This window comes from Puma concolor, chromosome C1 (genome assembly GCF_028749965.1).
Source record: "Puma concolor isolate L17-30 chromosome C1, mPumCon1.1.hap2, whole genome shotgun sequence".
In the NCBI taxonomy this organism is placed as follows: Eukaryota; Metazoa; Chordata; class Mammalia; order Carnivora; family Felidae; genus Puma; species Puma concolor.
The window spans coordinates 79538355-79552676 of NC_141674.1; the positions used below are offsets into that span (position 1 = coordinate 79538355).

General features: G+C 39.0%; 1 protein-coding gene across 7 annotated transcripts in view; it reads left to right on the top strand.

Annotated features, from left to right (window-relative positions):
* CCDC18 (coiled-coil domain containing 18) overlaps window positions 1-14322 on the top strand; it is a 116686-nt gene that overhangs the window by 98774 nt on the left and 3590 nt on the right. For 6 of the 7 annotated variants that reach the window (XM_086717573.1, XM_086717578.1, XM_086717575.1 and 3 more), the window contains one exon: window positions 6857-7502. In XM_086717573.1, coding sequence (XP_086573699.1) covers window positions 6857-7417 — 561 coding nt within the window. In that variant the 3' untranslated portion in view covers window positions 7418-7502. Of the gene's footprint in view, window positions 1-6856; window positions 7503-14322 lie in introns of those variants that run through there. The other variant, XM_086717577.1, reaches the window with a different exon arrangement.

The window sequence follows — 14322 nt, forward strand, 5'->3', positions numbered from 1 at the left end:
AGAACTCCCCTGGGAAGCCATCTGGTCCTGGAGTCTTATTTTTTGGGAGATTTTTGATAACCGATTCAATTTCTTCGCTGGTGATGGGTCTGTTCAAGCTTTCTATTTCCTCCTGATTGAGTTTTGGAAGAGTGTGGGTGTTCAGGAATTTGTCCATTTCTTCCAGGTTGTCCAATTTGTTGGCATATAATTTTTCATAGTATTCCCTGATAATTGTTTGTATCTCTGAGGGATTGGTTGTAATCATTCCATTTTCATTCATGATTTTATCTATTTGGGTCATCTCCCTTTTCTTTTTGAGAAGCCTGGCTAGAGGTTTGTCAATTTTGTTTATTTTTTCAAAAAACCAACTCTTGGTTTCGTTGATCTGCTCTACAGTTTTTTTAGATTCTATATTGTTTATTTCTGCTCTGATCTTTATTATTTCTCTTCTTCTGCTGGGTTTAGGCTGCCTTTGCTGTTCTGCTTCTATTTCCTTTAGGTGTGCTGTTAGATTTTGTATTTGGGATTTTTCTTGTTTCTTGAGATAGGCCTGGATTGCAATGTATTTTCCTCTCAGGACTGCCTTCGCTGCGTCCCAAAGCGTTTGGATTGTTGTATTTTCATTTTCGTGTGTTTCCATATATTTTTTAATTTCTTCTCTAATTGCCTGGTTGACCCACTCATTCGTTAGTAGGGTGTTCTTTAACCTCCACGCTTTTGGAGGTTTTCCAGACTTTTTTCTGTGGTTGATTTCAAGCTTCATAGCATTGTGGTCTGAAAGTATGCATGGTATGATTTCAATTCTTGTAAACTTATGAAGGGCTGTTTTGTGACCCAGTATATGATCTATCTTGGAGAATGTTCCATGTGCACTCGAGAAGAAAGTATATTCTGTTGCTTTGGGATGCAGAGTTCTAAATATATCTGTCAAGTCCATCTGATCCAATGTCTCATTCAGGGCCCTTGTTTCTTTATTGACCGTGTGTCTAGATGATCTATCCATTTCTGTAAGTGGGGTGTTAAAGTCCCCTGCAATTACCACATTCTTCTCAATAAGGTTGCTTATGTTTATGAGTAATTGTTTTATATATTTGGGCGCTCCGGTATTCGGCGCATAGACATTTAGAATTGTTAGCTCTTCCTGATGGATAGACCCTGTCACTATTATATAATGTCCTTCTTCATCTCTTGTTACAGCCTTTAATTTAAAGTCTAGTTTGTCTGATATAAGTATGGCTACTCCAGCTTTCTTTTGGCTTCCAGTAGCATGATAAATAGTTCTCCATCCCCTCACTCTCAATCTAAAGGTGTCCTCAGGTCTAAAATGAGTCTCTTGTAGACAGCAAATAGATGGGTCTTGTTTTTTTTTTTTTTTTTTTTTTTTTTTTTTAAATTTTTTTTTCAACGTTTATTTATTTTTGGGACAGAGAGAGACAGAGCATGAACGGGGGAGGGGCAGAGAGAGAGGGAGACACAGAATCGGAAACAGGCTCCAGTCTCTGAGCCATCAGCCCAGAGCCCGACGCGGGGCTCGAACTCCTGGACCGCGAGATCGTGACCTGGCTGAAGTCGGACGCTTAACCGACTGCGCCACCCAGGCGCCCCGATGGGTCTTGTTTTTTTATCCATTCTGATACCCTATGTCTTTTGGTTGGCGCATTTAATCCATTTACATTCAGTGTTATTATAGAAAGATATGGGTTTAGAGTCATTGTGATGTCTGTATGTTTTATGCTTGTAGTGATGTCTCTGGTACTTTGTCTCACAGGGTCCCCCTTAGGATCTCTTGGAGGGCTGGTTTAGTGGTGACAAATTCCTTCAGTTTTTGTTTGTTTGGGAAGACCTTTATCTCTCCTTCTATTCTAAATGACAGACTTGCTGGATAAAGGATTCTCGGCTGCATATTTTTTCTGTCTAGCACACTGAAAATCTCGTGCCAATTCTTTCTGGCCTGCCAAGTTTCAAAAGAGAGATCAGTCACGAGTCTTATAGGTCTCCCTTTATATGTGAGGGCACGTTTACCCCTTGCTGCTTTCAGAATTTTCTCTTTATCCTTGTATTTTGCCAGTTTCACTATGATATGTTGTGCAGAAGATCGATTCAAGTTACGTCTGAAGGGAGTTCTCTGTGCCTCTTGGATTTCAATGCCTTTTTCCTTCCCCAGTTCAGGGAAGTTCTCAGCTATTATTTCTTCAAGTACCCCTTCAGCACCTTTCCCTCTCTCTTCCTCCTCTGGGATACCAATTATGCGTATATTATTTCTTTTTAGTGTATCACTTAGTTCTCTAATTTTCCCCTCATACTCCTGGATTTTTTTATCTCTCTTTTTCTCAGCTTCCTCTTTTTCCATAACTTTATCTTCTAGTTCACCTATTCTCTCCTCTGCCTCTTCAGTCCGAGCCGTGGTGGTTTCCATTTTGTTATGCATTTCGTTTAAAGCGTTTTTCAGCTCCTCGTGACTGTTCCTTAGTCCCTTGATCTCTGTAGCAAGAGATTCTCTGCTGTCAGCTATACTGTTTTCAAGCCCAGCAATTAATTTTATGACTATTATTCTAAATTCACTTTCTGTTATATTATTTAAATCCTTTTTGATCAGCTCATTAGCTGTTGTTATTTCCTGGAGATTCTTCTGAGGGGAATTCTTCCGCTTGGTCATTTTGGATAGTCCCTGGCGTGGTGAGGACCTGCAGGGCACTTCCCCTGTGCTGTGGTGTATAACTGGAGTTGGTGGGCGGAGCCACAGTCAGACCTGATGTCTGCCCCCAGCCCACCGCTGGGGCCACAGTCAGACTGGTGTGTGCCTTCTCTTCCCCTCTCCTAGGGGCGGGATTCACTGTGGGGTGGGGTGGCCTGTCTGGGCTACTTGCACACTGCCAGGCTTGTGATGCTGGGGATCTGGCGTCTTAGCTGGGGTGGGTAGGCAAGGTGCACAGGGGCAGGAGGGGCAGGCTTAGCTTGCTTCTCCTTAGGTGATCCTCTTCAGGAGGGACCCTGTGGCAGCAGGAGGGAGTCAGATCCGCTGCCGGAGGTTTGGCTCCGCAGAAGCGCAGAGTTGGGTGTTTGCGCGGAGCCAGCAAGTTCCCTGGCAGGAACTGGTTCTCTTTGGGATTTTGGCTGGGGGATGGGCGGGGGAGATGGCGCTGGCGAGCGCCTTTGTTCCCCACCAAACTGAGCTCTGTCGTCCGGGAGCTCAGCAGCTCTCCTTCCCTTTGTCCTCCAGCCTTCCCGCTTTCTGAGCAGAGCTGTTAGCTTACGACCTCCCAGACGCTAAGTCGCGCTTGCTGTCGGAACACAGTCCGTCAGGCCCGTCCGCTTTTTGCAAGCCAGACTCGGGGGCTCTGCTTGGCCGGCGAGCCGCCCCTCCGCCCCGGCTCCCTCCCGCCAGTCCGTGGAGCGCGCACCGCCTCGCCGCCCTTCCTACCCTCTTCCGTGGGCCTCTCGTCTGCGCTTGGCTCCGGCGACTCCGTTCTGCTAATCCTCTGGCGGTTTTCTGGGTTATTTAGGCAGGTGTAGGTGGAATCTAAGTGATCAGCAGGACGCGCGGTGAGCCCAGCGTCCTCCTACGCCGCCATCTTCCCTCTCCTGCTATTGATATTTTCATAGGATTGCATAAAATCTGTAGATATCTTTGGATTGTGTGGACATTTTAGCAATAGTTATTCTTTTAATCCATGAGTATGGAATATATTTCCATTTCTTTGTGTCATTTTCATTTTCTTTCATCAGTATTCATAGTTTTCAGAGTCCAGGTCTTTTACCTCCTTGGATAAGTTTATTCCTAGGCATTTTATTATTTTTTGTACAATTCTAAGTGGAACTGTTCTCTTAATTTCTCTTTCTGCTACTTTATTAGTAGTGTATAGCAATGCAGTGGATTCCTGAATATTGACTTTTGTATTCTATGACCTTACTGAATTCATTTAGCAATTTTAGTAGGTTTTTCATGGTCTTTAATGTTTTCTATATATAGTATCTTGTTATGTGCAAATAGTTAAAGTTACTTCTTTCTTACTAATTTGGATGACTTTATTCCTCATCTCATTACTATGACTATGACTTCCAATACTGTGTTGAATAAAGGTGTTGAGAGTGGACATCTTGTCTTGTTCCTGGTCTTAGGGGACACGCTGTCAGTTTTTCACCATGGAGTATGATGTTAGCTTTGAGTTTTTGATGTATCGCCCTTATTATGTTGAGCTATGTTCCCTCTAAACCTACTTTGTTGAGAGTTTCTATCATGAATGGATGTTGTACTTTGTCAAATGCTTTTTCCTTGTCTCTTGAAATGATCATATGGTTCTTATCCTTTCTAGAGTTGATATGATGTATCACATTGATTTGTGAATAACAAACCACCCTTGCATCCCTGGAATAAATCCAACTTCATTGGGGTGAATGTTTTTAATGTATTGTTAGATTCAGTTTGTATTTAATATTTTGTTGAGGATTTTTGCATCTTAAGTTCATCAGTGATATGGACCTGTATTTCTCTTTTGTTGTAGTGTCTTTGTCTGGTTTTGGTATCAGGGTAGTGCTGGCTTCATAGAATGAATTTGGAAGTTTTCCTTCCTTTTGTATTTTTCGGAATAGTTTGAGAAGAAGAGGTGTTAACTCTTCTTTAATGTTTGGTGGAATTCACCTGTGAAGCCATCTTGTCCTGGACTTTTGGAGTTACTGGATTACTGGTAATCAGTCTGCTCAAATTTTCTATTTCTTATAGGTTGAGTTTTGGGAGGTTATGTGTTTCTAGGAAGTTCTCCATTTCTTCTAGGTTGTCCAGTTTGTTGGCATATGATTTTTCATAATATTCTCTTATCCTTTGTATTTCTATGGTGTCAGCTGTTCTTTCTTCTCTTTCATTTCTGATGTTGTTTATTTGAATCCTCTCTCTCCCTCTCAATTTTTTTTTCATTGGTCTGTTGAAAGGTTTATCAATTTTGTTGATCTTTTCAAAGAACGAGCTCCTTTTTCATTGATCACTTCCAATTTTTTTTGTTTCTATTTATTTCTGCTTTAATCTTTATTATTTTCTTCCTTCTGTTGGCTTTGGGTTTTTTTTTCTAGCTCCTTTAGATGTAAGCAGATTGTTTATTTGAGATTTTTTTTGCTTCTTGAGGTAGGCCCTTATTGCTATAACTTCATTTTGAGAACTGCTTTTGCTGTATCCCAAAGATTTTGGACCACTGTGTTTTCGTTTTCATTTTTCCCCATTTTTTTAGAATTTCTTCTGGATTTCTTGGTTCCCCCATTCATTGTTTAATAGCATGTTATTTAACCTCCATGTATTTGTGTTCTTTCCAGATTTTCTTATGGTTTGATTTCTAGTTTCATAGCATTGTGTTCAGAAAAGATGCATGGTATGACTTCAGTCATTTTCAATCTTTTGAGACTTGTTTTGTGGCCTAATGTGATCTATTCTGGAGAATGCTCCCTGTGCACCGAAAAGAATGCATCCTGGAGCACCTGGGTGGCTCAGTCAGTTAAGTGTCTATGTCGGCTCAGGTCATAATCTCATGGTTCATGGGTTCGAGCCCCACATCAAGCTCTGTAGTGACAGCTCAGAGCCTGGAGCCTGCTTTAGATTCTGTGTCTCCTCTCTCTCTGCCCCTCCCCACTCATGCTCTGTCTCTCTCTCTCAAAAATAAATAAACATTAAAAATTAAAAAAAAAAATGTGTATCCTATTTTAGAATGGGATGTTCTGAATATATCTTAGATCCACCTGGTCCAGTGTATCATTCAAAACTAGCTTCCTTGTTGATTTTCTGTTTGAATGATCTATCCATTGATGTAAGTGGGTATTAAAGTCCTCTACTGGAGTGCCTGGGTGGCTCAGTTGGTTTGAGTGTCTGACTTCGGCTCAGGTCATGATCTCACCATTTGTGGGTTCGAGCCCCATTTTGGGCTCTGTGCTGCCAGCTCAGAACCTGAAGCCTGCTTCGGATTCTGTCTTCCTGTCTCCCTGCCCCCTCCCCCACTCGCACTGTTTCTCTCTCTCTCTCTCTCTCTCAAAAATAAATAAAACATTAAAAAAAAATTTAAGTCTTCTACTATTACTGTATTACTATCAGTTACTACCTTTATGCTTGTTAGTAACTACTTTATGGATTTGGGTGCTATCACATTGGGTACATAAATACTTACAATTGTTATATCTTCTTGTTGGATTGTTCCCTTTATGATCATGTAGTGTCCTTTTTTTGTCTCTTGTTATGGTCATTGTTTTACAGTCTGTTTTATCCCATAGAAGTATTGCTCCCCTGGCTTTCTTTTCATTTACATTTGCATTATAAATGCTTTTCCCTCCCTTCACTTTCAACCTTTATGTGTTGTTTGGTCTGAAATGAGTATCTTTTAGGCAGCTTATACAGATAGGTCTTGCTTTTTTATCTATTCTGTGTCAGTCTTCACTCTGGCTTTTGATTGGAGCATTTATTCCATTTACATTCAAACTAATTATTGATAAGTATGTACTTAGCACCATTTTGTTATTGTAGTTCTTTTCTGTCCCTCTCTTCTCACAGTTTGCTGCTTTCTTTAGTGATACAATTGGATTCCTTTTTCTTTATATTTTCCCTATCTGTTACTGTGTGTCTGTTCCCTATGCTGTTACTGTAACATTTGTATAAGGAAAATCTAGTTTTCATGGAGTTTCTTAGTGTAGTTTTAACATATTTCAAGTGAACATAGGTAATTTTCCCAAAATGAAGGGTTTAAACAGAGTTTGGAAAACTCTCATGGTTTGTCATGAAAGGAATTTGTGTTCTGGGCAGAAGGTTGACTTAAAAAATCATAGATTCTTAGAGATCATTTAAGTAATTTATTCATTTAACAAAAATATATTGAACACCTACTGTGTACGTATTTTTCTACAGGAATCAGAATTAACCAGATTACAAGCCAAAATTTCTGGACGTGAAAGGGCAGAAGACATCAAGTTTCTACCAGCCCTGCTTACATCTGCAACAGAAATTATGCCTGCCATTCAAGATCCAAAATTTGCTAAACATTCTCATGCAGCTCTTTTCAAGTGTAGAAAACTACGTCGCTCAATTAGTGCCAGTGACCTTAGTGTCAAAACTGGTAGTAATGAAGATCTTTCTGAAGAATTACTACAAGACTTAAAAAAAATGCAATTAGAACAGTCGTCAACATTAGAAGAAAGCCAGAAGGATCTGACTTATACCCAGCCAGACTCATTTAAACCTCTCACATATGACATAGAAGATGATAGTTCTGAAAGTAATGACTTCAGTACTCTTAGTGGAATGCTAAGATATATAAACAAAGAAGTGAGACTATTAAAAAAGTCTTCTATGCAAACAGGTGCTGGTATACCTCAGGTATGTATGTCTTTCATTAGAAGTTATAATAATTTGTCTCCAATGAATATCATTATACTGTTTGTAAAAAAAAAAATCCATGTATTTAAATGAAGCATGCCATTAAGTGATACGTAAATACTGAAAGTTCAAAAAATTCCATTGTAAGTAGGGTTGAAAATTTAGCATTGAAAATTAATTTTGAGGGGCGCCTGGGTGGCGCAGTCGGTTAAGCGTCCGACTTCAGCCAGGTCACGATCTCGCGGTCCGTGAGTTCGAGCCCCGCGTCAGGCTCTGGGCTGATGGCTCAGAGCCTGGAGCCTGTTTCCGATTCTGTGTCTCCCTCTCTCTCTGCCCCTCCCCTGTTCATGCTCTGTCTCTCTTTGTCCCCCCCCAAAAAAAAATAAATAAACGTTGAAAAAAAAATTTTTTTTAAATAAAAAAAGAAAATTAATTTTGATTAAAATAGACTATACATATGATTAAATATAATCTTTATATTTCATTAAAGTACTAAGTCTATGTCATATTAGGAAAGTATTTTGAACTCTAGAATAAACTTGACCCTTGAACAGTGCAGGGGTTAGGGGCACTGACACCCCAGTGCAGCTAAAAATTCATATATAACTTTTGACTCCCCCCAAACTTAACTGGTAATAGCTGGTTTACTGGAAGCCTTACTCATAACCTAAACAGTTTAACACATATTTTGTATGTTATATGTATACAATAAAGTAAGCTAGAGAAAATGTTAAGAAAATCATAAGGGAAAATACATTTATAGTACTGTATTGTATTTACTGATAATGTAAGTTATATCATGTTTTACAAGATGAATTATCTGTCAGTACCCACATCAATATTGTCTTATACAAAACACTGTTGGTGTTATATATGTATAACTAACACTAAATATAAAAAATGAAAAGATAATATGAAAAAAATTCATATTTATTTATAGGTTAATAATTCATACATTGATAAGGAAGCAGCAGCAATATGAATGCTTTATGGTAGCCTAGCCTCTACACTAATGAATCATTATAAAATTTCATTCTAGCCATATTCATAATATACTGTTGGAAACAGTGTTCTATTTTTTTTAAAAACTACTTACCTGTGATGATGGGTTGCTCTGCACCTTCTTCATTTACTAGAGAGAGGGACACACCCTATGGTAATGTTATTTGAAAGCAAAGTTATAAAACAGAAAACTAACACATTCTTAAGTTTGTATTAAATACCACTTACCTTATACCTAATGTAAGGATAGTCTGCCTACTTCCATATACATCTTGCACATGATGTTCTACATGGTCAGTACTTAGATGATGCTGATGATGACACAGAAACATCTCTTACAGTTCTTGTCATACATTATTATTTAACATGAAAATACACATATACAACAGTTCAATTTATTAACTATACAGCCATTATTATTATCGCTGTCTGCAGGATGGCAGAGGCAGAGGGGTGGAGGAGGTAGAAGGGGAGGCAGGAGAGGCAGGCACATTTCGTGTAACTTCATGAAAATACATCAGCATTTCTGGGTGATTTTTTTTTTTTTTTTGCATTTCTTTCAAAATATTTTAGACAATAACAATTGTTCTTCAACCATTTGCTTTAATTTCAGTGTCCATACCCTAGAAGGTCCATGTCATAAAACTAAATGTCTTTGGAGGCATTTTTGTCTGTATTAAAAACCCATTCAGGCAGATACCTTTTCTCCTCAGTGATTTTCGTAATGGTCTGGGAACTGTCTGCTGTTTCTTGGTCAGCAGAAGCTGCTTCTCTGTTAGCTCAACATTTTTTTTTTAAACAATGTACTCTTTAGGGGCGCCTGGGTGGCGCAGTCGGTTAAGCGTCCGACTTCAACCAGGTCACGATCTTGCGGTCTGTGAGTTCCGAGCCCCGCGTCAGGCTCTGTGCTGATGGCTCAGAGCCTGGAGCCTGTTTCCGATTCTGTGTCTCCCTCTCTCTCTGCCCCTCCCCCGTTCATGCTCTGTCTCTCTCTGTCCCGAAAATAAATAAACTTTAAACAATGTACTCTTTAATAGTTGATGTTACAGGTTTACCATAGAGTTTAAATTATGATTTTCTTGAATTGCAAATTAAAAAAAAAATTTAAGGGGCGCCTGGGTGGCGCAGTCGGTTAAGCGTCCGACTTCAGCCAGGTCACGATCTCGCGGTCTGTGAGTTCTAGCCCCGCGTCGGGCTCTGGGCTGATGGCTCAGAGCCTGGAGCCTGTTTCCGATTCTGTGTCTCCCTCTCTCTCTGCCCCTCCCCCGTTCATGCTCTGTCTCTCTCTGTCCCAAAAATAAATAAACGTTGAAAAAAAAAAAAAATTTAATATAATTTGTCAAGTTGGTTTCCATACAACACCCAGTGCTCATCCCAACAAGTGCCCTCCTCAATGCCCATCACCCACTTTCCCCTCTCCCCCACCCCCCCCCATCAACCCTCAATTTGTTCTCAGTATCCAAGAATCTCTTATGGTTTGCCTGCCTCCCTCCCTTTCTGTAACTTTTTCTTCCCCCCCCTTCCCTTGTGCCATGGTCTTCTGTTGTTTCCCAAGATCCACATATGAGTGAAAACATACGGTATCTTTCTCTGCCTGACTTATTTCACTTAGCATAATACCCTCCAGTTCCATCCACATTGCTGCAAATGGCCAGATTTCATTCTTTCTCATTTCCAAGTAGTAGTCCATTGTATAGATAAAACACATCTTCTTTATCCATTCGTCAGTTGATGGACATTTGGGCTCTTTCCATAATTTGGCTATTGTTGAAAGCACTGCTATAAACATTGGGGTACAAGTGCCCCTATGCATCAGCACTCCTGTATCCCTTGGGCAATTCCTAGCAGTCCTATTACTGGGTCATAGGATAGTTCTATTTTTAATTTTTTTGGGAACCTCCACACTGTTTTCCAGAGCTGCTGCACCAGTTGGCATTCCCACCAACAGTGCAAGAGGGTTCCCTTTTCTCCACATCCTCTCCAGCATCTATAGTCTCCTGAGTTGTTCATTTTAGCCACTCTGACCAGCATGAGGTGGTATCTCAATGTGTTTTTGATTTGTGTTTCCCTGATGAGGAGTGACATTGAGCATCTTTTCATGCTTCTTTGGGCCATCTAGATGTCTTCTTTAGAAAAGTGTCTATTCGTGTCTTCTGCCCATTTCTTCACTGGATTATTTGGGTTTTTTTGGGTGTGGAGTTTGGTGAGTTCTTTATAGGTTTTGGATACTAGGCCTTTATCTGATATGTCATTTGCAAATATCTTTTCCCATTCCATCGGTTGCCGTTTAGTTTTGTTGATTGTTTCCTTTGCAGCGCAGATGGTTTTATCTTGGTGAGGTTTCAATAGTTCATTTTTGCTTTTAATTCTCTTGCCTTTGGAGATGTGTCAAGTAAGAAATTGCTGTGGCTGTACCTCAACATTTTTTCAGCAAAACCTATTTCTAAAATTAACAAACCATCCTTTGCTGACATTAAATTCTCCAGCTTTAGATCCTTATCTTTCCTTTGTCCTATGTTGTCATATAATGACTGCTTTTTCTCAAATCATAGTAGAGTCTATAGGCATGTCTTTCTTAGAGCAATCTTACACTCACATAAAAGTTGCATTTTCAAAAACACAAGATAAAAAGTACAAGGTTTTCATACCTGCTAGCATAACTGCAGCTATGGCTTCACAAATTTCCTTTTCTTTTTTCACAATGGTCCTTACACTGGATTCATTTATCTTGAAATGGCAGGCAGCCACAGCTGCAGACTTCAGTCTACAGTACATACCAAGCAGTTCAGTTTTATCTTGTAATGTCATGACTTTTCTCTGCTTCTTGGGAGCTCTTCCAACATCACTAGCTGCACCTCATATGGGTTCCGTGATGTTATTCAAAGTGTATGGTATTGCACTAAACACCATGAAAAATATGTGAGAACTGCAAGAGGTCACTTTTTTATTGTGATACACAATTTAGTGGAGAGATGAACTGCTCACATGGAGATGATAAACGTCACACAGTGTTTTAGGCAATACAACACTTGAACTCACCACAATAGCCACAGGTGGTGGCTACGAAATTATTACAGTACTACATTTAATTTTATAGTTATTTAATACCACATCTTTACATTTGTTTACATTTCAACTGCAAATGGCACCATATACAATCTGTGTGTGCATACATTTTGATAAACCTTAACTTTTTATAATAGATTTGTGTGTATGTTATGGTAGTAAATGAAAGACTAGTGTCTTCATATGTTTTATGCATTTATGACATACCTTTCTCTTAATTTTTTGATATTTCTAGGCTGTGAGGCTCTTCCGTAAGTTTTTTTCAAATTGTTGCATGTCTCCAAAAATTTTTCAATATATTTATTGAAAAAAATTAGCCATATAAGTGGACCTATGCATTTCAAACCTGTGTTATTCAAAGGTCAGCCCATGTTATTCAAGGGTCAGCAATACTAGAAAATGTTTTTTGGAGTTCCAAAATTAGTTGTGTTTCTAGACTTCTGGAAACATTCTAATAAAAATTATTAAGGGGACCTTTGTTTTAGTCATAGACTTCCACAGTGGCAGAGTATCTCATTTACATAATTTATCTACTTCCATTATTCTGTGTATATCATACTGAATAGGTAATTATATCCCTACTACACAGACCCTGCAGACACTCAGCATTTTTATAAGCATTTGATCTATAACTTGCATATAGAAATAAAAAATCTCTTCCAGAGAAATCCAGCTTTTTTCAAATGCCCATTGGCTTCACTTTCAAAATAGAATTGGTGGCCCAAAAAATTTTTAAAGCATTTTTAGAATGGATCTAAGACAAAAACTATTAGAGCTTCTTTTCATTTCTCTACTTTGAAAGGAGCTTAATTTACTACTTATAAGCAGAAAGCGATATAAATAATATTCTTATTGGTAAAATAAAATTTTCACATGAAACCTCAAGTATATAGCAAGTCTGATGGTATAGTAAACAAGGCAATTGTGTATAATGCCTGATGAAATTAGTTTTCGTCTAGCCTTTTAAAACTACATTTGTGTTTACTTTATATCCTTTATTCAGCCATTTGATTATTTATTGAGCATCTACTATATACCAGGCACTGGAATTATAGAAATAAGCAAAACTGGCCAAGACCCTGTCAAAACAGAGTTTACATTTTTGTGGGGAAACTTTCAGTAAACAAGTAAATAGATATATGCTCTAATGCTAGGTGGAAATAAGAGCATACAATGTGATGGGAGTATTGTTTTAGATAAGGTGGTCAGGGAAGGCCTCTCAAGAAGGTGACATTTGGGGGCGCCTGGGTGGCTCAGTTGATTAAGCATCCACCTCTTAATTTCGGCTCAGGTCATGATCTCACAGTTCTTGAATTTGAGCCCCACTACGGGTTCTGTGCTGATGGCGTGGAGCCTACTTGGGATTCTCTCTCTCTCCTCTGTCCCTTCCCTGCTTGCGTGCTCACTCGCTCTCAAAATAAATAAGCTTTTTTTTTTTTTTTAAAGTGACATTTAATCAGAGTCCTATAATAAGTAGGAAGTAAGAAATCCCAATATCTGGAGGAAGGGCAGTGGAGGAAAGGGAACAACAGGTACTAAAGTCCTGAGGTGGTAGCGTGTCTGGCATGTACAAAAACCAGCTAGGAGGGATATTGCTGGTTTGGCGTAAACAAAAGGGAAAGCAGTAGGAGATAGATGATGTTAGTTAGGGGTTGGGTTGTAAGGTGGGGGGTGAGGGTGCTCTAATAGTCTTGTAGCTCCTGCAAGAACTTTGGATTTTATTTCAAGTGTGATGGGAAACCATTGGAGGGCTCTGCATAGGGAATTGGCAGTTATCTGATTTATGTTTTTAAAGGGTCACTCTGGCTGTTTTATGAAGAATGGATGATAAAGGAACAAGAGCAGAGACTATCTAGGCGGATAGTCTTGTATCTGTAGGTGGATCTTGTATAGGTGGATCTTGTAATAATCCAGGCAAGAGACAATTTGGGGTAGGCAGGAGGATAGATGTGGAAGTGTTGCGAATGGTTCCATATCTGGATATATTCTGAAGGTAGAGCCAACAGGATTTAATGTAGGTTTTGAGTGAAATAAGAGTCCAGAAGACTGCAAAGATTTTGGGCAGAGTAAGTGAGCTTTCACTGAGTTGGCGAATACTAGTTGATGAGCAGATTTGGAAGCCTCTTAGATCAAAAGTTTGACTTTAGATATATTAAATTTGAGATTTCTATTAGAAGTCAAACTGAAGGTGACAAATGAATGATTGGGCTAATGAGACTAAAGTTAAATTTTTAGCTCAGCATGTAGATGGTTGTTAAAGCCATAATGCTTGTTAAGTCAAGGGAATGAGTGGGAGTAGAAAAAAGAAGCCCCGAAATTAAGCCTAATTTAGTAAAGCTAAGTTACTTTTAGCATTCAAGAACTTGAGTATCCAATAAAGCTGAGATTTAAACAGTGAGACAGGAGAAAAAATAAGGAAAACATAATATCACATGTTTCAGAAAAGAGTGATATCAAACGTTGCTAAATAAAGTGAGGAATAATAGTTGATATATTTGGTAAAATGCAGGCTGTTGATGACATTTATGAGAACAGCTTCATGGTAATAGTGGGGATAAAGCCTGATTAGAGTGTGATCAGCAGAGAATAGGAGAAGAAATGTAAACACCAAAAACAGGCAACTCTTTTGATGTAAAGAAATGAGGGAAATAGTCAAGAAAGAGTTTTTTGTTTTGTTTGTTTGCTTTTAGAATATGAGATAAACAGCATTTGACTGGTGGGAATGATCTGGTAGACAGGGAAGCTGATAATTCAAGACACAGAGTGGAAGGAGTAAAATTCTTAAGGTAGGCTGAAGGAGATAGACTCCAGCAGAGAAGAATTGGCCTTGGATAAGAGTTCATCCACTGTAGTGGGAAAGAAAGCAAAATATATGCGCACAGAAACACATGGAAAGATTTGGTGAGAAGGGAGCAATTTCTTTATTGATT